The sequence below is a fragment of the Talpa europaea genome (genome assembly GCF_964194135.1).
Source record: "Talpa europaea genome assembly, chromosome: 6".
Taxonomy (NCBI): Eukaryota; Metazoa; Chordata; class Mammalia; order Eulipotyphla; family Talpidae; genus Talpa; species Talpa europaea.
Window position 1 is genome coordinate 132,677,827 of NC_140072.1, and position 24,523 is coordinate 132,702,349.

Sequence of the window (24,523 nt, forward strand, 5' to 3'; positions counted from 1 at the left end):
CTAAAGGTGATAGCGCTGAGGCTTAATCACTAGGCCACCAGGAAGGCCCTTATACTTTTATTAATGGCTATGCCTGATGGCCCAGAGCAGTGAGTTGTACAGTGTAACACAAGGGCACTCATCTCATTTCAGCCAGTAACCAACCTAATTACCTCGGGTGATTCACTTTAACCGTGTAAGTCTCAGTTTCCTCATCTGCAAATAAGATATTTGGGCCAAAAAAAAAAAAAAGACCATTTGAAAAACAACACCCAGAGACATCTCATCACACATTCATGTAAAAGGGGAAAAGAGCAAAGCCGTGTGCCCCCTGGGTTCTGTTCTCACTGATGGCAAATGCAGCTGCTTGAGACTTTATGATCAAATCTGTCTCTTCATTAATCACAGGTCTCCTTCTCTACTGATACCTACTGCTGTCATGGCTTGTTGCAACACATATAGTGTTGGCCTTTTGTAATTACTGTCACTTATGAACATAGTTATGCTTGTTATTGCTTAGCCTCTTTTCAGAAATTGTTTTTCCCCTTCTTAGTAGGGCCACTTTATTTCATTTGTCTGCTTATTCATGCCAAATAATTGTTTTTGACAGGTCTATTTCATGGCACACAGCATGCAAGGATTGGAAATGACTGAGATGGTATTTCCAACATGGGACTTTACTGCCTAGTGTGAGAGAGTCTGGAAGAGTGTTAGTGTGCACAGCGAGTGTGAGCAGTGCTTCAAGAGCTATCTGTATGCCCCTGGCATGTGGGGGCACAGGGGAACATCACGTATGACCCCAGACTGTGGGTGGTGGAGATTGGGGCAAATTTCCAATGGTGATGCTTCCAGGGATTATTGAAGCATCAATAGACTCTGGTTGTAGATGAGATGCATAGCATGGCATTCTGGGAAGTGGGAACATCAAAGCTGGATGTGTACAGAAGAGGAGGAGAGTTTACACCTATCATGGGTAGGGGTAAAGAGCATATCTTTTTCTCAGGGGTTATAAACAATGGAATTATTACCATATCAAACAATTTTTAATCTACACCCTCAGACACTTCTGGATTGAGGACAAAGGCAAGGATTGTGCTTCTCCCAGGCAGACCACTACCTGTCTATTCCTCGACTGTGAGCACTGAAGATAAGCAAGATAAATGTTGATTCTCAAGAGCTAGATTTGATCCATGTCTTGTAAAAGATATTCACAGAAGCCAAGTTAACAATTTTTTATCTCAAGTTTGCAGTTGATGAGAAAATTGTCAGGATGCAAAGAAGAAAGCACACAGCAAAACAAATCCATCGGCTACAGATAACCACAGACACCCTAAGATCAGTTTGTCATTATGGCATCAGTAAGTTTTCTTTCCTATTTTTAGTTTATGTTCCAGAAGAAATCATGAATAGACAAGCACACTTGTAACTAAACCCATGAACTGAGTTAAACACAGATGAACACACACACACACTCGCACCCGAGAAAATAGTGACTATGGTCTTTGACACTTAGTTGCTGTCTGTCTTGCTTGTAGCAGAGGACCTGAGAACAAGGTCCTTTTCTTGCTGAAAGAAGCCTACACTTAGTTGTCATTCTTCTCATTGCCTGTACTGACAGGAAACCTGCTTTGGCTTTTCCTGCCTTTGAGGTCCACCCAAGAGAATCTCCTGGCTTTGCTTTCACTCCTATTTGGCCTCCTCTTTTGGGTTGATGAACGGGAACGCCTCCCCGCCACCATGAACCAGCCTGGCTAATTCTAATGCTGGATGCCTTGGAAAACTAATCCCACCCTGGAATTTACAGAGATGAAACTATTTATTGATGTTTTAAAACTTTTAATTGCTCTGCCTGGACTTTTAGAGAAACAGCCAGACAAGATAAATAGGCTGCCTTAAGAAATAATATTGACATTGCACCTCTTTTTATAAACAAGTAAATCCTGCACCTTTCTACAAAATGATGAAGTAAATTTCCCTTACTATGAAACTAAGGAAATTTTAATATGTTTCCAGTCCCTCATCTTTTCCCAAACTGCTAGATAGATAAAGCCATAAAGAACTGAATACATCATTCAGTAAAAAACAAAATTAAGTATTTTTTCTAGGCTTCTATCCTTAGTAGGGGAAGGGGAAGTTTATGTTACCCCTTAAAGGGTGGAGTTGTGAATACCTACTGAAAAGTTAGCATTTCTTTGAAGACTCAAGATTTTTCTTCTAAATCTTCTAAATTCTAATTTATCTTCAAACCTGTGTGTGCCATCCTACAACATTTTCCTGGGGTTTTCATGTAAAACTAAGACTTTAAATCACTGATCTCCTACCTGTCCAATCTGAGACTCTCAGCCCTGCCTATAAATGCAAACCCACAGATGTGGCTTGGAGTCTATATTTTTCCAAAGCTCACAGATGATTCTCTCTACCAGTCAGACTACATCATAGAAATGAATTGTCCAAATGCACTGGGAGGTAGGTACAGGAAAAGATGAGGTTTCCAAAAGATGCTGTGTGTGATTTCTATGGTGGCAACAAAAGTAGACACTATTTGCCAGGGGTTGGGCTGACAGGGTCGCTCATTTCACATAGAATGTTCCAGTACATTATGTTAGAATCACCTCTAACAATCTTAACCATGTACTCACCAGCCCCATTAAAACTTGTGTCCTTAGCATGTACTCATTGTAGCAGTTCACTGACTTTCCAAGTATCCTGAAGGGCAAACCTAAGTTTCATTTGCACCAGCAATAGAAACCTCCAAATGCCACATTAAATTTTCTCTGGTCTATGTATTATTGATATTTTATAAAATACCGCCAATACTACAAGCTGCCCAGGGGAGCCATCAGTAATGCCTGTGTAACAACAGGGTCACGCCTGAATTCTGAGGGGGCATCTGTGGTGTGTCCCCTGCCCCCACCTCTGGGTCTTAAAGTTAATGGTTTTCCATGACTGCTGTTGAGTCCTGATCTCTGTATAGTAAACTTTCATATATTTAACACACTGACTTACCTTGAGGTTTTTCTAATTCTTTCACTCTTGGGAATCAGATTTCATCCTCGGAGACTAACCCATGAATAAATTTCTCTACTTTCTCACTGATAATAAGGTGTCATCTTGGGCCTCCCCGGTGGCGCAGCGGTTGAGCGCTGGGTTGCGAAGCTGCCCGCGGCCTCTGCGGCCTCTGCGGCGCCGGTTTGATCCCCGGCTGCTCCCCGGCCACCGGAGGAGTGTCCCACATGGCGCGCAGACCTCTCCTGCCGCCCGCTGCTCCCCTCAGCAGTGTACTTCGGTCCTTCTGCCTGCTCTGCTCCCCGCTCTGGCTCTGGTGAATTCTCTCACCCTCCCGCGCTTCTGACTGTACCCAGTGCTTGTATAAACAAACAAACAAATAAAACATGCCTCTATTAAATAAATAAATAAATAAATAAATAAATAAATAAATAAATAAATAAATAAAAATAATAAGGTGTCATCTTTCCCACTTCACCTACCAGTTCATTTTGACATGTTCCTCTTTTAGCTTCAGGGAGATTTCTGCCATCACATTTGGCATTTTGCAACACCTGTTCCTGCCACAGGCTATTGCTCTTCTCAACTTTCTCCAGGATTTGAATTGCTTTGCTTAGTCAAATCTCATTATTTGTTCTGTAATTGCCTTGGGTGCCATTCATTATCAGAGAAGCATGGAAAGCTTTCCCAACAATGCTGGTGAGCACATGATGAGCATATCCTTCTATCTGGCTTTAAAGAAGTCATCTCCATGTTGCTTCCTATTGATCCTGTTGCTTCCTTACTCCTCCTGTTTGACTCACAGATTCAAAGTAAGCAATTCCAGAGATCACCTGTGAAACCAGGTCTGTACAGGTTTCTGAACAGACAGATCTCAACCTGAAAGCCTTCCCACTATTGGACAACAGAACATGCAAATTAACTGAGCAGAAATGAAACTATTGCTAAAGGACAATTAAGAGAAATGAGGTCATGACAGCAACTGGCCACAATGGTCACTGGAAACACAACTGTCCAGCCGTAGCTTAGTGTCTGACTCAGAGATGGTGATGAGAAATTCCAGGTTCAGAAGCAAGAAAAGGAAATGGGGCAGTTGGAGATATTTTTGTAATTGATATTTTGATGTGCTTTGAGTTTGGATATTTTTGACCCTCTAAATATAATTTAACGTCTGGGTTGGAATTAATGGTAAAATGGCATCAAGAATATTTCCGCTTATGAGCTGAAATTTAAAACTCAGTTAACACAACTGAAAATTAAAATTAAAATGATAAAAATGATGGATCCTCAAAAAGAATTATCAAACTTATGTACAATGTTACTGTGGGTAACATTACGGTCATGTGGTTAGTTATTCATTTTCTTCTCAAATAATAAAGCTGCATGAAAAGAAGGCAAACTCTGTGTCCATATACATTGCCATTGGCAGATATTACACATATGGGCAAGAGGAAATACAGATAATCACCCATAACTGCTGTCTCAAGTAACCAGAAATTCTCTAATATGTATGAAATTCTTTGTGGTGAGCTCCATTTGGGGGATAATGTAATGAGCTAGAGGGCCTCCCTGGTGGTGCAAGGGGTTAAGTCTCAGCACTATGAAGCCAATCAGCACGAGTTCAATCCCAGCCACATGGTGCAGCAGACCTCTCCTGTCTCCCCGCTGCTCCCCTCAGCAGTGGATTTCAGTAGATCTGCCTGTTCTGCTCCCCGCTTTGTCTCTGGTGAATCCTCTCACACCTCTAGCCTGCACCCCAGATCTTGTATGCATAAATAAGTGAAATAAATCTTTTTTTTTTTAAGTAGTGCTCTGGAGCTAACATTCAGAAGACAAAAGGCTTTTTAATGTATTTTTTCCTAAGACACTCCTTTCTTAGTAATGCGAGTACAGGGTTCTGGGGAAGAGTACTCACTGCAGTGATTCCAGAGCCCTGAGTGCAAAGGTACCTGTTCACTGATTTATGTGAAATTTTACATGTCAAAATTAAGTTTGCCAGCAGGATGTCTGATCCTCTAGCTGTGTTAGAAGTTGTACATCTCACATTCTGATTTGGTTATTAATAAAATGGTAACGTGAAACCAGCCCCATCCTCACTGGTGTAAGAACACAGCTGCTTTCAAATTTGGAAGCTTTCACTGTTCTTCCTTCTTTATCCATTGTCTTCCACCTACACGATATCTTTTTCCATCTTCATATCCATTCATGGAACAATCTAGACATATTCTACAGCCTACATTCACTTAAAAAAAAAAAGGAAACTACCCACAGGTTTTCCTCCACACATGTGCTTCTTTCCTCACCCACACAGTCTCTGCCCTTACTCACTGCTTCCCTCAGCTTCCCTACCCTGTGCTTGTACTAATTTACTGCTTTTCTCATTGATTTTTTATTTTCTAGCCACTTCTCTTTTGTTGCATTTAGCAACTTGCTTTTAGTCCTTATTCTTATTCTCTATCAATTTTCCATAAAGTTATATCTATGTAAATATATTATCAACCTTGTCTTCAGTAACCAAGTACTAAGCACTCTGTGTTAGGATGCTAGGTAGGTGCTGGTGTTGAGATGAATCTCCTCCACCCTTCCCCAGACAGCCTGAAGCCCTCAAAGTGTGATAGGGATAATGGACACAAAATAGCCATGTGTGCCAGAAGGTTAGAGCTAGCCAGTTGGGCTACACGAACTCCTAGTCCTTCCACTGCCAGCAACTAGATCTATAGGATAAAAGGTGACATTTTAGAACACATACTTGGGCTCAAGGAGAAAAAAAATACATCTGCAAATGTCAAAATGCAAGTGAGAACTAGAGGAAGAGAAAAAATAAGTGGGCAGAATGGTGGCATGAACCAGGGCTGTTTCCAGTAGCCAAGCATGGTTTGGAGGTTGTGTGTGTGTGTAGCAATGTGGCTTCTGCCCAGGAATGCATGGGTGTGTGTGTGTGTGTGTGTGTTTTCCTTAAGAATTAACACAAAACAAAAAGGCAAAAGCAAAACTCCATCATCCTTTCACCCCCTTCACTGTTTCTCCCACCTCCCACCCTCTTTGCCTGTGGGTATCTCAGTTCGGTCATCCATGTCTACTAACTTGTTTTGCTCTGTCAGTTGATCTGCTTTTTTTTTTTTTTTAATATTACTCACATATGTTAAGTCATCTAATATTTCTCTGTCTTTTTCTGGATAACTTTGCTTAGTAAATCCCCTCAAGTTCCCTCACTGTTGCTGCAAGTGGCAAGATCCTGTCTTTCCTTACAGCTGAGTAGTATTCTGTTGCATTTATAATCGAAATCTTCTTAATCCAATTCTCTATCAGTAGGCATTTAAGAGCTTGGGCTTTAAAGCCACAAAAGACAGAAGAGAGAAGTGAAAATAGACTGGTGGTGTCATGCATTCTGCCACCCTGAGGAAGATGTCTAGATGTTCCTGTGAGTTTGCTAAACTGACTTCCCCACAGAGTTAGGTTTTCAGTCTGGCTTGTCTTGAATACTAGTCTTAAAAGAATGTACAATATTGAGGAAGTAGATAATATAGAACAGAGATAAAATATGCATATTTTACATATTATACATAAACATATTTATATATGTATATACTTCATATACTTATGTAATTATATTCATATTCATAAACTATATCTAATATTAATAGACATATATATTGTATATGTAATTATGTTATATTACTTAACTTTAGACACAGAGGGTTTTTCTCATGAGAATTCCAGAAACATCCTGATTAATTAAAAGGCAGCTATAGTTGATAAACTTACCCTGGTTTTGTGTCATTTACTACACAGTGATAAGTAAATGTTCCAAACATCTGAACTCCCAGAATTCCATAAAGAAGTAGAAAGAACAGTAGGAAAATTGAAACACTCCATATTTGTTCTCCTGATCGCCTGGGGGGAAAAGGTAGGTTAAATGGGTAAAACTTTACCAAAGTTTCACAAACATTCCCCCTTTACTTATGTAAGAACAGTGCTTACTTTAAAATATTTGTAATCCTGGTCCTTGGTAATTCAAATCGGAAATAGATCCGGAAGGCTCGGATCATGATGAGTGGCCGTGGGATCCGCAACATGCCCCAGGGGGACATCTGGTCAACTATGTCCGCAATTTCAAACACCTGAGAATTCAAAAGTGAATAAATACCTGGAGCTTTCCCTTTAGCCCATAGTCACAGCATCAGGATGTGCCAATAGCAATCTTGAATCTGTATTATTTTCCACCTATATCAATTTCCTTTTGAGTACATTTTGAAGCTATCTTAAAAGAAAGCAAATACATAGCCATTCATCTTGTTCACTTGCATATAATTTATCAAGGTATGGCTTTTATTACAAAAAAAAGCGCCAGCTTAGGCTAGAAAAGATGTATGCTCAGTCTTCCTCACTTACAATGTTCTTCAGTGGAATATTTTGCATATCTACCATAAAATAATGGAGAAAGTGTTCAAAATATTATGAAAAAGATTTGTATCATTTACTAACAGGAAAATTGATAGAGAAAATGTCTGTTATTAATAAAAAAAGAAGACATGAACATGCAGGATGGAATTAGCTCATTGGAGAAATGAAACTTATGAAATTTATGATGAGCTTGTAGATGGACAATGGATTATTTTGTTGTGAAATTTTTAATGACTATAGTAACTTAGCTGAATTAAATGCAAAATCAACCCTGAATGAATGCATGGGGAAATTTTGCTGTTTTCCAATAAAATCTCCTCTTTTAAACCCTTTGATGTATGTCCCCACTATCATAGTAAGACATTTAAAATTGCAATACAGTAAATTAAATCAACCAATATATCTCTCAATATATCTATACTAAGCTGATTTGAGGGAAGATATAATCACATAAAAGACTTGAATTTTAATTTTGAAACTCATTTTTTATTCTACAAATGAAAAATCTCACCCATGTTCTTTCCTTTATGTCAATGAATATATTTTGTATCTGTCTAATAAGAAATAATTTTCTAAAGTACTAAGCTTTCATGTCTGATTCACAAAAAACCACAAATATGACTGACAATAATCAAAATATTACAATTAGGCTATTATATCAATAATTCATAAAAATTTAAAATAACTTAATGTTATAGGAAATTATACTTTTACATTTGATATATAGATATTTGAATTATTTCTATTCAATTAAAAATTGTTCCCATTTTGGAAAATATTCTCTTGTAATTAAAAAGTTTGTAATTACCTGTAACACCAACGAGACCCAAAGACAAAAGACCATAAATCCATCAAAAACACACCAGCGATCTTTCACATAGGAACTATCCCCCTAAAAATAAATATCACAAAGCATAATCAGGCAAATGAATATTTTCAATAAACATCTGTGGAGGGAAGTCAAGTGTTAATTCAGAAAATCCTTCCACAATTTTATCTTATAATTGAACAGACTTTCAAAAGGAAAGGCATGGACTTAAAAAATACTTCTGGCATTTAAGGAAAATAATTTACAAAACACCAGTAACTTCAGAACTTTGTGTGTAAAATTTTAAGCTGATGAAAAGGTAAAATCACAGTATTTTTTTCTCTTAGCCACACAGCTTCTACCACTTAAGCAAACCAGAAGCCACCCTACTAAATAGGTAGCTTATCTCTTGCTACAAGAATCAAGAGTAGTTGAGGTCAAGGTGAAGTCTTTAAACCTGCAGGATCAACCTCCACACATGGGATATTAACCAGGAATTCAGCCAAGTTACATGAAAAATGAAGAAGAAATTTGCCTTTATTTTCAAAGGGAAACATATTTGCCATTATTTTCAAAGGTAAACACATTAATTTTAGTTGGGATTATATAGGTAATGCAAAGATAAAGAAGACATGCAACCTTCATTTGTTAATAGTGAAACTTATGACATTAGAATGTATGTTATTATAAAAAATAGGCATTTTAGAAAAACTGTCCATTGGAATAGCAAACAGAGCCCTATGAGGTTAGAACTGGAAATCTGGAGAACTGGAAATAGAGAGACCTTTGCTTTATCAGGTCTACTCCATTAAGCCACTAGTCCTGCACTAAACTCAATTTTGAATTGGGTCACATTATCACCTCCAATTAAACCCTCTTAGAAAATAAAAACAGGAACAGAATGTCAAGATTTTAAATAAAATGATAGAATATGTTGCAAGATATTTAGGGGAAAAATTATTTCTGGAACCTTCCATGTTTAGTAAGAAAAACTCAAAAAGTTTCCAGAAATATTTTATGTTGTTCCCAAAACTGATGGTATGATGAGTTACTTAGTGAAAGTTATCTGATTGACTTATGAGGCAGAAACTCAACTTTGCAAACACCAGGGAGGCACCTCCGGTACAGAAGGCGATGTATACCTAGTCACACACACAAACACACACACAATCTTGTGTAGAAAAACAGATAGGTACACACCCAGCTAGCATAAATGCTGGGGCTACAAGCTTGCTGGGTTCTTGATGGTGGCAGAAGAGAAAACAGGTCATGAAGCCCATATGTGGGGCCAGAAACAGGTCTTCATTATGAAGCAGCAGGAGATGCACAGGTAGCAGCAGGGGCAGTGACCAGTAGTGGTAGCCCCCTTGGGCTCCAGCCACAGCAGTGGCCCTGTACTTGGTGAGTGGCCAGTGAGTATCTCCCCACAGGGGCCCTATTAGCTTTTATAGGATTCATAGGCAAAGCCGGCACAGGGCCAAGATTCAGCTTAGTTTGCCGAAATATGTGTTGGAGCATGAGAACTGTATATCAAGGTTACTTATTATTCACTGCCTTCCCCACATGAGGACAACATTCTAAGGCTACAGGTTCTCTCCTGGCACCTGTGCTGGAAGGTCACGGCCAAAAACAGTCTGATAAGCTCGGAGAAAATCATGTTTTCTCCACAGGCCCCACACAGAGTGACTTATAATAAAGTTCAGACAGATTGGGAAAGATGGGAAGAATAAGTCTATGGAGAGTTAAGAGAAAATAGAGCTAGTTTTTAAATAAATGTACAATTGATTGTATCAGTAGTAAGATAATGAACCAACCTGGTCATTCATGTATTTGAAAAGACTCACAAAAGAGATGTGTAAACAAAGATTTGGTGGCCACTTGGACACTGAGTCTACTGAATTAAGTGCTATGATCATTATTTGATTTAAACTTGATGGACAGTAAAAGTGTATCTCAGGATGCCTGTGGTTATGAATACACATGTACCTGTAAATTAAATATAAAATAAATAGTTTAAGGATATTATGATTGTCTTCAAAAACCTCACAAAGCATCTGCTAGTAAGGCATTGTGTTGTCTTGTATAGTGCACAATTAACTGCAAATAAAAAGCAGTTACAGTCTAAATTCCATTTAGCGAATAGAAAGTCCAGTTTTCTCTAAGCCTAATTTTTGATACTCAAAAAAATAATGGCATGCAGATTATTTTAAGTTGTGCTCTGAAGTTTCCCTTTAGCTGCTTAGTATATTAGGTCAATTCCTCCATTTGTTCACTCACTCACTCACTCACTCAATGTAGAGACTGCTCTGTCATTAATGTTCAGTAGTGCTATACCAGTGAACGAAACAAAATCTCCTGCCCTTATGTAATTTATAGTCTCAGTTGATTTAAAAAATGGAAACTATGCAGTACATTATATGTTGACAAGTGTTATAAAAAATAAGTGTATATTTTTAAATGGACTTTGATTTAAAATGATTTTTCCTGACTTGCATGTTAGACAAAAAGAGAAAAATAGCAGTAAGTCTCTATTTGAAGAACTAAACATACCTGTGCTTATTTTAAAAATGTAAAGAATCCCCAAAATGAAAGCTAAATGTAATGGAACTCAATAGAGAACTATTTTTAAAATAGGAGAAATCAAAAGTAAATGTTAGGGAAAAATAATAGCTACAGATTGTTGGGTTCCCCCGCACACAAGTAGGAGGAGTTTATATGGTATTTTCCCCCAGAGAGTAGGATCACTTTATTTCTTTTTTGTCACTAAAAAATGCCGTATGTAATTTTAATACGATAATCTCCTTTGATGCTCATGATTTTCTCTACTCATGAATTATATTCAATAAGATACAGGAGAAGAATTTTTCATTATACTGAGGATCATTCAAATTATAAAAGTGAAGATAAACAGCAGGGAATGAACAGCCAGGGCCACAGGTGGGAGAAAGACATGCTTTTCATGGTGTGGTGTAGCCAATACATGTTCTTTGATTAATGTTCCTGCATTACATTTTTGGAAGTAGATTTTCAAAATTAAATTTTTTAAAAGGTGAACATTTCAACTTTCACAAACTGTCAGTTGGCACAAATACAGTCAAATTTGATAAATATGAGCTTCACACATTTTGAATGTAAAGCTATCCCTAACAGAGCTGGCTGAATTTGTGTTTTTTGTACTATAGAACTTTGTTTGCTAAGGAAGTGGATGTTGCCAAGCTAACTTGACATGTGTTCTGAACTATGTAAAAGGATGGGTTATTTTAACTCGCTTAAAAGCTCCAGTGAAAATCTCAAATTTAAAACAAAGATGCAAGCACATCCTAATTTCTAATGACTGCATATTACGAAAACTGGCTCAGCAGAGCTTCTGTTACATATATACAAAATTATTTTTGAATTAGGAATTAACTTTAGTTGCACTTGGAATGCTTCCTGCCTTGGACTTCCCAGAAATCCACAGTGGCAATTTCCCTTCACCACGACCACTGCACGCTGGGTAATATGTCATGGTCAATTAACTGTCTTCTTTTGACTTTTCTGGTAAAATAGGTGACATATTTTAATCCACTGGGCATAGTTTTACATATTACTTTCCAGCCCGTGTCTCCAGGAGATAGTCAATATTCTTTAAAAGCTTTAATTAGCAGTGTTATATAGTGACTAGAGGAAAGCAAAGACCATTAAAAGATTTTCCTACCTTTTGAAACAATTTTTTAAACCTTTTGCTCTTTAGCATTCTCTGTTCTTCAAGCTGTTCTGTCTTCCTGAAAACCCCTCCAAATCTATGCCAACTGTTTCCTTCACTTTTAACGAACCACAACCTACTCTGACCGTCATCTTAGCTCATTCATAAACAACAACCAACAACTGGTTGGTGAAGATAAATAATGTTTATCTGTGTAACTCGCAGAACAGTCCTTCGTAAACCCCACTCAATGGTTTGCTGATTTCCATCAGTCCCTCCAACTGATCAGAACTAATTGTGAAGTTTGAGTCGCCTACTTAAAATTTCTCTAACCCTGTCATTGGGCATTACACTGAAAAAAAAAACTTCTGTTCTTGATTGTAAATGTTTGAGTTTGTGCTGAAGACTAGTAGCACGTTGAAATTTTACACTGGGGAATTTGGGGTGGTTTCCCCAGGACCCAGCACAGAGTGTGACACACAGCAGGTATGAAATGATAACTAGGTCAGCACATATGCTGTGTCTTAGGGAGTGTCTGCAGATTGCAATGCCTACAGTGAGAAGTGGTGCATATAATTTATGATTGCTTCTACTCATCAATCTGTTCACTGAAACTACTAGCATTATTCCTTAAAGGAAATGATTATTTGACTCCTGGTAAAATGAGAAAAGACATAATACCTTCCAAGTTAACATTGGGAAACTAAGACTCTTTCTTTATGTGGTCATGAAAGACCTCAGATGAGATTATGAGATGACTTCTGGATATTTTCTGACTTAGTACAATCTGAGTAAGCAGAGGAGATCAGACCATACAAATAGGAAGCGGGGGGTCAGGGTTTATATAGTGTGTGCGTTACAATATAATTGTATATACAATTGAATTGAAATTGATATCACATTTATCATATTGATAATCACGAAAGCTTGTGATGCTTAAAATGGTTCGATAAATATAATAGAATCCAACTTTGAAATATAGTCTCATTTTGAAATATAGTCTCATGTGCCACTTTGTGTTTGACATATTTATCAAATTGTCTCTTCTCCCATTTGTATTTTTGAAGGTTCTTAACCATAATTGATTACAGTCGCTATGATTCAATTTAGAGAATTTTATTGCATGAATGTTTGTGACAATATTTGCAAATAATAAACTGTCCCTTTTCTCTGCTTCCAAAATGCATAACCAGAATCAAACATACATGAATGCCTGCTTGGACTGCAGCAATGCTAGCATCTTAGCTAGGAAAGAAAGGCTTGGTTTGTCTATTGCATCATCAGGAAGAGATGCAGGGAGAAGAAGCTTGAGTTATGGGCAGAATCAACAAGCTGGGGGCTGCAGATATGAGTTATTCAAGAGCTGTCATTCAACTTTTATATAGGTAAACACTCAGAGGCTGCCAATCAATTATTCAGTCTAAGTGAGCGACTTAAATTGCCAAGCAAGTAGTTAACAAGCAAAGAAACCAAACACATTAAGCTGAAGACATTTATAGGAATCTATTTTGCAGTTACAAAATGATGTGCACTGGTATGGTTTCATGGGCACATGATTTATTGTGTGGGGTTCCCAGGCCCCATCTGTCACTGTGCCTCAGCGTTATTATTTATGACTTCAATAGTGCTCCGAGGATGCACGTTATTTTTACCCAAATCTATTGCCAGATGAAAAATAGACAACAGAGAATTGTCTGAAGAATTCGGTCTGCAATCCCTGGGATGCTACAGCAGCACCAACATATATCACCCAAATGGTCCAGAGTGCCTCCAGGGATGTGGTGAGCTAGAATGCCTCTCTGAGCAGGGATTACTGGGAAAGCAATTAGAAACAGATTATGGGGAAGTGGGAATTAGTGGGCAGATACCTGCAAGTTTGGAGGATGTTATAAAAGATGTCAAATCCTTCAAACAGGCACATTCCTCCAAACAATCATTTGTAAGCCATCTCTTGCCCAGAGGACTTTCTGCTTTCAATTTCTCTTTCCTGTAGTGCATCAAGTATGTTGCCTCCACAGTGAACTTTCAAATACAAATCAGATGGTGCTGCTCTCCGATGTGATGTGAACCCCCATGCATCCCTGCTGGCCACAGAAGGAAATCTGAGCTCCCTCTGGGCCATGCAGGACTCTCCTCAGTCTTCTCTGCATCCTAACCTCTCTGCATTCCATCTGCGATGTCTCGGTTTTTTTTTTTTTTTTTTAAGCACTCTCCAAAGTACCACGTTGTTCTGCCGAGGCTTCCCTCCCCCATCACGCTGACCATAAACCACATTTACTCGTCCGTTGAGACATCACTTCACACTGGTCACTCTTCAGGGTTTCACTTATATCCCCAAGCAGAATTTTTCACTTTTGTGCCACCCCATACCTTTTATAGACCACCACTACAGTACTTTTACAAAATACTGAAGGTCTCTATCTGAAATCACACTATATAAATAGTCACTATTTGTATCTGCAAATATATTTCCCCCCCGAGTCTCTATGGAAACAGGAGAAGCACTATAATGAATCTGCTGTGTGCTGGGATTTACGTGGCCCAGGAATCCTGCAGTGGGGTTAGTGTACAATGCACACCTAGCCCTGTTGTTATTTTGGGTGAAATCTTGGGTTGGCATCATCTACCTAGCAGTGCAGCACCAACTTCCTCTGTTCTACCTTTTTCTTCTCTTCCTTTCCTGAATGTTACCTTTCAGGGGAACCAGGGCTTGAGTCTAACAAGCTGGGTCCATTTAATCATTTTCACCCATATTTAACCCAGTTTTAACCCATATTTTATGGTCTTTCTCTATGGCCCCGCTTCCCTAATACAGTTAAACATTTCTGAACTTAGGAGGCATCTTATAATTTAGGAGGCATCTTACAATCGAGTTACAGAAACAAGCTAAGTACACAAGGACAGATGACTGCATTAAAGAGATGTCTGCATACATGCAAGGGAACACTACTCAGGTATAAGAAAAGATAAACTTGCCATTTGCGACAACATGGATGGAACTGGAGGGATGATGCTAAGTGAAATAAATCAGAGGGAGAAAGACAAATGTTGGATGGCTTCCCTCATATGTGGAATCTAGAGAAACAAAATTAAGGGTTGTCAAAACCAAAACAACAAGGGCCTCCCTGGTGGTGCAGGGGTTAAAGTCTCAGTGCTATCAAACTACCACCAGCCACTGCAGTGTGAGTTCAATCTCCAGCCAGGAGCTGACCCACATGTGGTGCAGCAGACCTCTCCTGATTCACCCGCTGCTCCCCTCAGCAGTGTATTTCAATCAATCCACCTGTTCTGCTCCCCACTCTGTCTCTGGTGAATCCTCTCACTCCCCTGAACCTGTAGCTTAAACACATGAATAAATAAATTAAATAAATTTGAAAAAAAAATAAATAAAAACTCTAGAAATCTGACTATTGAATTGAGACTACAAGACAGGGGGCGGAGCAGAGAATAAGGTCAGGAGGGAGCCCAGTGGACTATAGGGCAGGATTGTGGCTGCCTTGGTGGTAGGTGAGGTGTGGTGACACACAGCTCAAGAGGTGTGACCTATACCTCTGAATTGCATAATGTGTTGTGAACCAATGTTAGCTCAATGTTAGCTCAATTCAAAGTAAAGTTGGAAATTGTACTTGTGTTTAAGAATATAACTCTCACATTTACATTACACATACATCTTAAATATCTTAAAATGTTAGTATCTTAAATTTATATTCATACATTGTTTAATGACTTTGACAAACCACTAGATCAATAAAATTAATGGGTAATTCTAGAAAGGCTCTTTCTAGTACTTTTGTACTAGTACTGAAAATGTACTGTTTTTCAGTACTTTTGTTTTGAAAAATTAATTTTCTGGGTTTGGTTTGTTGTAGATAATTTTGTAAACTAGGCATTATTAAATCACATTAGCTTAAGCATTGGGTATGAATTTTAGGTGTACCGTAACATTACCAAATCAGGCTAGGGATAATTTTAAAGATCGTGAATGATGGATGGGCACTATGCAATGGCTGACTTCTAGAAATACTTTATTTTGGGCTAAGATGGTGTTATGCAAGGAAAACCTCCTTCACAAAATGAAAGACCAGCATTCCCTAAATTTTGGCATATCATACATCAACTCACACTTACCCTTCCACACAGAAGGCATATGACACATTGGTGTTACTTAATAGCTAAATGGACTGTTTTTTAGAAATATTTTAGTTGGAAATTTGTGCATATTAAACATCTAATATTTGAAAAGTGAAAATATACAATTGTGTTTCAGATGATGTGAAACGTACTAAGTACAACCTGATGCTTAGATCAGAACTCAATGCAGACACATATCCACAATATTCCCACATAAGCATGAAAAATATAGATCCTATAAGTGTACAAACAGCACATAATTGCAAATTGTCCTGGTCAAAGAGGGTAAAAATTGTTGATTGATTGTTGATAAATGAATCAAGGCAGAATGAAAATGCTTCATGAAAGGTTTTAGTTGACAGGTTCTTAATGTTTCTTTCTTTATTGATAGTAGAGTTATTGACAAGAGTATGGTGATTCAAATTTGAATCATACTATGTCCTCTAAAAATTATCACCCCTATGTGGGTTGAAGTATTTTATTGTGATGTAACTTATATACCTACACATGTAGGCACTTCCCACGTCACTGCACAACCAAAGAACACTTACAAGTACAAAAATGCAAAGTCAATAAAATTTAAATTAGCAACATAAATTTACTCTAGGAAATGATTTTCCTGCTAAAACTAAGTAGGATTAAAACTAAGTCGGATAAAAAACTTTGTTGTTTTTTTTTTTGCCCCAGCCTTATAATTGCCAACTAAAAATTGTTTATCTGTAAAGTGCATTTCAACACTTTGATATACATATACAACTCAATAACAACAAATAACAATGTTTTTAAAAGGACAAAGGACGTGAGTAGACATTTATCAAAAGAAGACATAGAAATGCCCAACAAATATATGAAAAAGTGTTCAATTTCACTAATCATTGGAGAAATACAAATCAAAACCACAAAGAAATAGCGTGTCACTTCTACTAGATAACAGACAACTTCTCCAAGATGGGTCAGACCTCTGTAGAGCACAGAATGAACTCCACACACAAACATGGACAAACCTAATATCAAAACCTGACAAAGGTTAGACAAAATTTAAAGCAAGGAATGTAATAATAAATACAATCAAATTACACATTAAAACAGAATGAAACTGTGTCATGACCCATTGAGAATTTTTCCAGGAAAATAGGATGGTCCAAAATTATGTGCTAAGGAAAAAAAAAAATCATTCAATAAAATTTAAAAGTTATTCCTGATACCATTCTCAAAAATTATTTTTTCCTTAACCTGATAAAATATACACACTTCAGCTCAAATTCATATTAATGAGGAAACAGTAGAGGTGTTCTTACTAAACCAGGGACAAAACAAAGATGTTCACTGTTTCTAATACTATTTAAAATTTTGTGGGTAAGTATTAGCTGATCCAACTAAATCAATGAAAACAAGTAGAAACAAGAATTGGAAAGAAAAGATAAACCTGTCATTATTTGCATATGATATGATGACATGGCAATAGCAAAAGAGTGAATGGGAACACTACTATAAATCATATAAGAACTTAGCAAATTTAGTAAAGTAGCAGACTGTCACAGAACATCTAGAAATCAACAGCCTTGATTAAATGGAAAATTAAGAATAAACTATCAGGGTGTAAATATGAAATAAAATGTGTTTTTGAGAAAGGCTATAAAACACTCCTGTACGACACAAGAACACACCAGAAAGGGAAGGCTGCCCAAAATCTGGGCTAGGAAGACCTGCACTGGCCATGAAGACCCACCAGAAAAAGAGAGTCAAATACTTGCAGCTTCCATCACAAGGGGTTAATGATCCCAGCAAACCCAGAATGCCCAAAATTTGAATAAAAATATATTCAGGTTGTTAAAATATTTAACAACCTAAAAAATATTTCAGATTGTTAAACCTGAAAATGGCCTTTCTAGACATAAAATCAGACTCAACCTCACTCTCAAAAGAGAAATGCACATTAAAATCTATTATTCCATTACCATTCCAAACTCATCAGACTGGCAGAAATCTAAGCCTGAAACCTATTTTGTGCTGACCACGTGGAAAAAGAGTCACCTGTAAACATCCCTGGGCAAGATTCACCTGAACTCCACCAAGTCAGACAGGCCATCTAGCTCCTTCCAGATGGTCCAAGGCTTTGCCCTGACACCATTTATTCAACTTTTAAATTTTCTGGTGCATCCTGCTTCCCCAAACCCTACACTTCTGCCCTATTTAAAAGGACTTCCATCGGGATAAATTAGAGCTGCTGTGCTTGACTGATGTGCAGAGGAAGCTGTTATTAACCTGATTTAGGTGTTAAATGCGGGCTGGGTATCAGCATCCATCAAGCGCACACACTCACCCTGACAATGCCCCGAATGTGCATCTTCGCGATCATCTCGGCCGTGTAGAGGAACATCAGCAGAGTATCCAGAGTGAAGGTCACGTACTGAAGCGGAGGGTAGTGCTCGAAGGTCATGGGCGTGTTCATGCAGACGGAGATGACACTGATGATGGCGCAGATGCGCAGCAGGGAGTGCACCCACTGCAAGAGCGGCCGGAGGTTACTGTGCGCCCTGAAGCGTGTCTGAAATCGACTAGACTACTACTGGGGATAAAACCTTTCACCAGGGCGGACAAGCCGAAGGGGGAAACCCAAGTCGGCTGAGCACCACCATGGGCTAAATGTGTTCTTCTGTTTTCCGTGGTTTAATTCTGTAGACAGTCGAATGTCCACAGGTCTAGGACAGGTGAGAGACTGTTCTGCACCAAGCAGTAGTAAAACCAACGCTTGGACTTCAACCTCTACGCCTATGTCTGCAATATGGGAGATTCTGATTCCATTCAAATATGTGCTTACTTGTATTATAAACCTGATGTGCTATGGTTTCTGTACTTTTTAATATGCTCTGAGCTTCCAGAATCAGGGACCAAATTATATTTACTGCAATTTCCCTGGTATCAATCACTATGGACAAGCCTAGAATACGACAAATGCTTATTAAAAGGAATTCTATCTTTTTTGATCACTGAGTAATAGTCCATTGTATTACTATTCCACTACTACAGGGACTTAATAATTAAGGGGAAAAACCAAATAATGTCCAAAAATTAGCAACAATCTAAGAAAATTAATTAATTAATAAAGAAAATCAAAATGAAATTTAAAATGCTTCCCATGTGTAGGACTTTCTATTTGTATCTCACTTGTAATATCCTTGCATAAATATATTTTAAAACCTGAGGTCATCTTTCATTTTCTACAGATAGTAAAGGGACTTCATTTTGATTTTGGAGAACATGTTTTATCCACATTTAGCCCTGGTAGAACTTCCAGAATTATAAAATATAAGCTTCTGTGCAATTCTACAAGCACACAGTGTGTGTGAGGGTTTTTCCTTAGCCCCAATGTAACATATAAGACTTAAAGTATAAATGTGTGTGTGTGTGTGTCTGGGCATACATATATCTATGGACAATAAACAATTACCCACATACAATATAATAAATCTAGCATTAAATATTGAGTCTAGTGAATTAGTATTCATCTCAAGCATAATTTAAATATGTCATTTATTGGTTATCCTGTATATATACACAGTCATGTTACTCCTTTAATGTTATGCTCCTCCTGAAAAAAAGATGTTTTAGTTCATAATAGATGGACTGTTAGCCAGGCAAGCTAGCAAGCACCCAAGATGAAAAATAGAAAAAAACTGTCAGGACTTTGATTCAGACACTTGTAGGCTGGTGAGTGGGTAACAATATTAATCTGACAGCTATATTTTCCTGCAGACATAATACCCCTAAATCCATACCATATAAGTCACTGACGATTATCTTTATTTTAAGGCTGCTGTATTCTCCATGCAACTTGGAAGCACATCAATAAACATCAGTGTGTAAAGGGAGCCCCATCTGGACCTCCAGCACAAAGGCTCTAATTACATGAAAGAGCTTCAGAAGATGAGTTTGTCCACAACAAATCTGCTCTGAATCTAGAGAGAGGGTTCTAATTAAGCATTCATCATTTTAGTTGGCGCCTCTGAGGTGCTTCTACGATACTAGCGTCTCAGAAATTTTCAGAAGGTACCATCCGTGGTGAGCATTAAGAACCGCTGGCAGGGCTGAGTCTGTCCCATTCAGCTCTGCAGGCCCCAGGTGAGTGGGGGCTCTGAGGACCCAGAAGTGGGAAACCAGGCTGACTCACGGCAGTGTGGTACGTGCTGCCTGACACGGATGTGTACGTCCACGTGGCCCCTTCACCCAAACATAATGTGGAAGAATTAAAAGTGAGAGTGTCTGTGCACACAGCCACATCACACACACTCGGTGCAAATACAGAAGTGGCAAGAGAAGAGGTTCATGGTTTCCTGCAGTGGGGGGGTCAAATAAGGAACCTTCCAGAGTGGAGGTTTGGGGTGACACTGGAGCAGCAGTGACAGAGGAAGACTTGACTCATCAGGGGAGCTGGGCAGGGGGAATGCCCCAAGGACACAGGTGCCTGGGGCAGCAGCCATGACAAGGCTCAGGGGGAGATACAGGTGTGGAGATCCCGGAAAGGGGCACCTTTCCGCTGAGTCAGAGCGAGACTGTGAGAGCCTGGGTGTCGAAGTGACACATTTCAGTTCGCAGTGTAGATAACAGGGCTGCTTCAGCGACGAAAGCAGGATGGTGGTATCATCAGAGTGAGCAATGCAGGGAGAAGTCAAGCAGGATGGAGAGTAGTCTGGGGGGCAGAAGTGGGGAGGGCCACTGGAAAGGGCAGGAGACCAAGTATCACCTTAACCGAGGTCAAGGACGAGACAAGCTCTGGGCAGGAGTGGATCCTTCCCTCAAGCCAGCCGCTACTGTCTGCGGTGCGCTCCAGGCTGCTCTGGCTTGGACAGTGGACTCTGAACAGTAGCCATGAACGTGCCGTCCCACCCAGGCTGCTACACTGTCTACAAAGACCCTGGGAGCACAGAATCCATCACACCCTCACTCACCGAATGAGGCAGAGGTGGACTAGTTCTTCAGACATACTATCCACGATCTCATTAACCTCTCCTTTTACTCAACACTTGCAATTCAGGAGACTTTAAATTCCAAATACATGAGTATCCTCTTGCATTTCACGCATGCAGAGGACTGCAAGTAAGTCTGCAAGAATAAGTTTCTCATCTTGGACGCCAGCTTTGGATCACCTGAGAGGTGGCATTCTTCTGTCTATACTGTATGACCCTGATATCAGTGCATGGAGATGGGGGGAGGAGACCCCCCTCCAGGTTGTCTTCCTACTCTATAACTCAGAGCAGAGCCCCATTATTTCATCTGAATTATTCTCAACTTCCAGACTCCAAGAATGCTCCATCTATTGCAGCCCAAACAGATTTTTCAAAGCCAACAACACAGGATCTTTGAGTTCAATGAATTAAATTTCCTTTAGGCAGGTGCGTGCTTCTCCTACCTTCAAAGAAGAAACTTACTGGTTTGTTGATCCAGAGGATGTCTGCGCTGTCAGACAGAGACTCATCGGGCCCGAAGTCGGTGACCGGTTGGGCCTCCACCCTGGAGCTCTGCTTCCTCTTCAGCATGCTGAAGTTAGCTCCGGTGAGCAAGCTCAAAGGCACGGTCTGGGCAGGGAGAGAGAACGGATTAGTCATGGAAGCTACCTTTACCCTCTTCTCAAAAACAGAGTCCCCCAAAATGCAATGCACTTGCAAGTCACATATGCCGCTTATGTTGCATGTAACAAACACATGCAAATAGTTTTTAAAGGATGAGATAAAAATCAGTAACAATAAAGGCTTGGACTCCTTATTCTCTCAACCCTACCAGCGTAGAGACCAGTGGTCTAGAGGCGCTGGGGTGAAACAGTCTTACTGCTCAGGGTGAACATGGGAAATTAGAAATTTCTCGAGCTGTATGTTCACATACCTAGAGCTGCCTCCACTTACAGGAGATCTGGGCAGAATGGAGCTGGTCAAGCTGGAAGAAATGCTCAAATCTTCCCAGGATGTGCTTTGGGCTCACTGCACTCTCAGGACACTCAGAGACAACCCTCACTCCCAAGTTGATCTCCCATTTCATCCTTCTGTCCACAATATAAAGGAGGCTCGAGTGCACCACTGAACTCATGCTAGAGGCCAAAGTGAAGAAGGGAGCTGCTCCTCCCCAGAGCATGTCTTTTCCTTGACCTTGGTCAAAGTGATGCTTGGTCTCCTGCCCTTTCCTCTGCCACCAGACTACTCTCCACCCTGCCTGACTTCTTCCTGCATTTCTATTTCTGTTCACACCTCCTTCCTGCTTTCGTCATGAAGCATCCCTGCTATCTGCACTGATAATTGAAGTGTGTTCCTTTGACAACCAAGGTTCTTTCTAGTCTGACTCCGACTTTTCAGACAACTGGCCCTCCCTGGATCTCCACACCTGTATCTCTCCCTGAGCCTCATCAGTGAGGTCCTGCCCCCCAAGAGGAAGGGAGCCAGAGAGAGGGGGGCAGGACCCCCTCTAAATGGAGTTTATTTCCTTTTGTGGATGCTGTGGTTATAGCAATTCTTCCAGTGTCTCTGAAACAAATCCAAATTACTTTGAACAGAGAGATGAGAAGCCTGCTCGCCACTTACATTTCCACAGTTGAGTCATGTCCTTCCTGCAGTGCACGTCACCTGCCCATGGCCACTGCTACCACCTTCCACCGTCCAACAGCCCTTGAAGAAGGGCCCGCAACATGTCAGACCCCCAGGACACACACAGCAAGCAAGTGCAATACAATGTGAGATGTGGAAGGTGCCTGATCACCCCCTGACTCCACAGAGACACTTCTCGTTTTTACTGGGTCTTAAAGAAATGAGAGATGCTAACATTTTGGGGGTATATACTATGTTTGGGACATTTAGCAGTGATATATCACTTAATTTTTACAAGAGAAAGAAGAAACATCTTGTCTCTTATGCGAGCCTGAGAATTGCATTCTCTGGACAGTTAATAACTTGAAATGAAAAGGAGGCCTGGTCTGATCACAAAGCCTAAGGTTTTGACTTGGTCCCTGCAGATGCGGAGGGCTGATTAGGGGTTTCTAGAGGCAGAAGAACAGGAGCAGGGTTCTCAGAGCACACAGACGTGGAAATGCTACATCAAGAAGACACGGTCATTTCAGCACCAGGAGCTAGAACGAGAACCCCAACTAAGAATGAGGAGCACCCCTCCATGCTTGCGGGAGCACGAGATGAACATGAGTATTTGCAGTGTGTGCAAGCATGCATGGCTGCAGCTTCCACAGGGAAGGGAAATAAAACACAAGCTCAGCACAGGCTAGTTCTGAGTATGATTCCCTCTCTGATGTCTGCGCTTGGAATGGGTCGGCCCACCCGCCTATTCCCTGAAGAAATCAGGCTAATTGGCTTTAAGAGGTGCTAGGTATTTCCAGGCTGCTTTGCCCTGAATATTGGATTTGAATATGGGCTTTGCAGTAGGCCGCACTAATTAATTTTATTTTACATAATTGGAGTGAGGGACTCTTGACATCGATATGTAAATATATGCAGAATATTCAAATGATGCTCGCTCCCTGATGTACTGTGGGGGAAACACCTGGTGGCCTCAATTTGGGAAGCCTCTTGAATGACAGTCTCCTACGTATCTAAAACTGATCATCTTTTAGAAATCCTTCAAGATTACACAGAGAAAAGCAGGAAATAGAGAGGCTTCACAATGTTGTTCTAAGATTGTACCAGAAAATTTATGACCCACCAGCAAGAATACCACATCCACTGAGTCAGTGGAGACCTCTGGGTGGTCATTTATTGCTCTTAGGATCTGGCTATAAGGTACAGTCTGAAAAATTTTGAAATATAAATATGAGACTTTCACATATGAATTCCATGAACTTTTTAATATAAATTTATAATATATGTATGTATGCAGATTTAAATTCGAATCCAAACCACTGTGGTTTGGATTATGGATTTGCTTATGTAGAGAAGTAGACACCAGAATCCCTTTTTTTGTAAATCTCCATGTTGTCTAAAAACAGTACAATCATAATGAATGCCATTAGTTTTTACTCATGGTGATATTGCGACTTATAATAATATACATTTAGTCTTAGTTCTTGTTTCTGCCATAAAGCTCCTAAAACTCTTGAAGTTTTCTCTATATAATGAGGGCATTAAGTTTCTTCTGTTATGTTCCTGGGTCCTTTGTAGCCCTCTTAAGACGGCCACTGCACGTCAGGAGAAACAACTAGGTGATTACCAGTTTGGAATTTTCAGGTCCACGCCCTGAGCAACTGGAGGGGCCAATGGTTCGTGAATTAATGGTCATGACCATGAAGCAGCCATAAAATACCCACTTCCTTGCCCTCTGCATCTTTTTCATCTGGCTGCTCCCGAGTTACATCCTTCTTATGATAAACTAGTAATCCAGTCACTTACGCGTTTCTCCGAATTCTGTGAACCACTCAAGCAAATTGACTCACGGCCAGTTGGTTGGAAGTACAAGGGACAGCCTGGTACTGCCACAGGCATCTGGAACCCAAGGAGAAGGGCCATAGGAACCCCAATCTA

General features: G+C 39.7%; 1 protein-coding gene across 4 annotated transcripts in view; it reads right to left on the reverse strand.

The window, feature by feature from the left end:
* The window catches only part of NALCN (sodium leak channel, non-selective), a gene marked incomplete at its 3' end in the record, with an annotated part of 232,286 nt that extends 210,643 nt beyond the window's left edge, over positions 1 to 21,643 (reverse strand). For all 4 annotated transcript variants that reach the window (XM_084234488.1, XM_084234487.1, XM_084234486.1 and 1 more), the window contains exons 1-5: positions 21,443 to 21,643; positions 18,337 to 18,519; positions 8,198 to 8,281; positions 6,967 to 7,106; positions 6,751 to 6,879 (exon numbers count right to left, since the gene is read on the reverse strand). In XM_084234488.1, coding sequence (XP_084090614.1) covers positions 6,751 to 6,879; positions 6,967 to 7,106; positions 8,198 to 8,281; positions 18,337 to 18,519; positions 21,443 to 21,619 — 713 coding nt within the window. In that variant the 5' untranslated portion in view covers positions 21,620 to 21,643. The remainder of the gene's footprint in view (positions 1 to 6,750; positions 6,880 to 6,966; positions 7,107 to 8,197; positions 8,282 to 18,336; positions 18,520 to 21,442) is intronic.
* Positions 21,644 to 24,523: the final 2,880 nt, after the last annotated feature.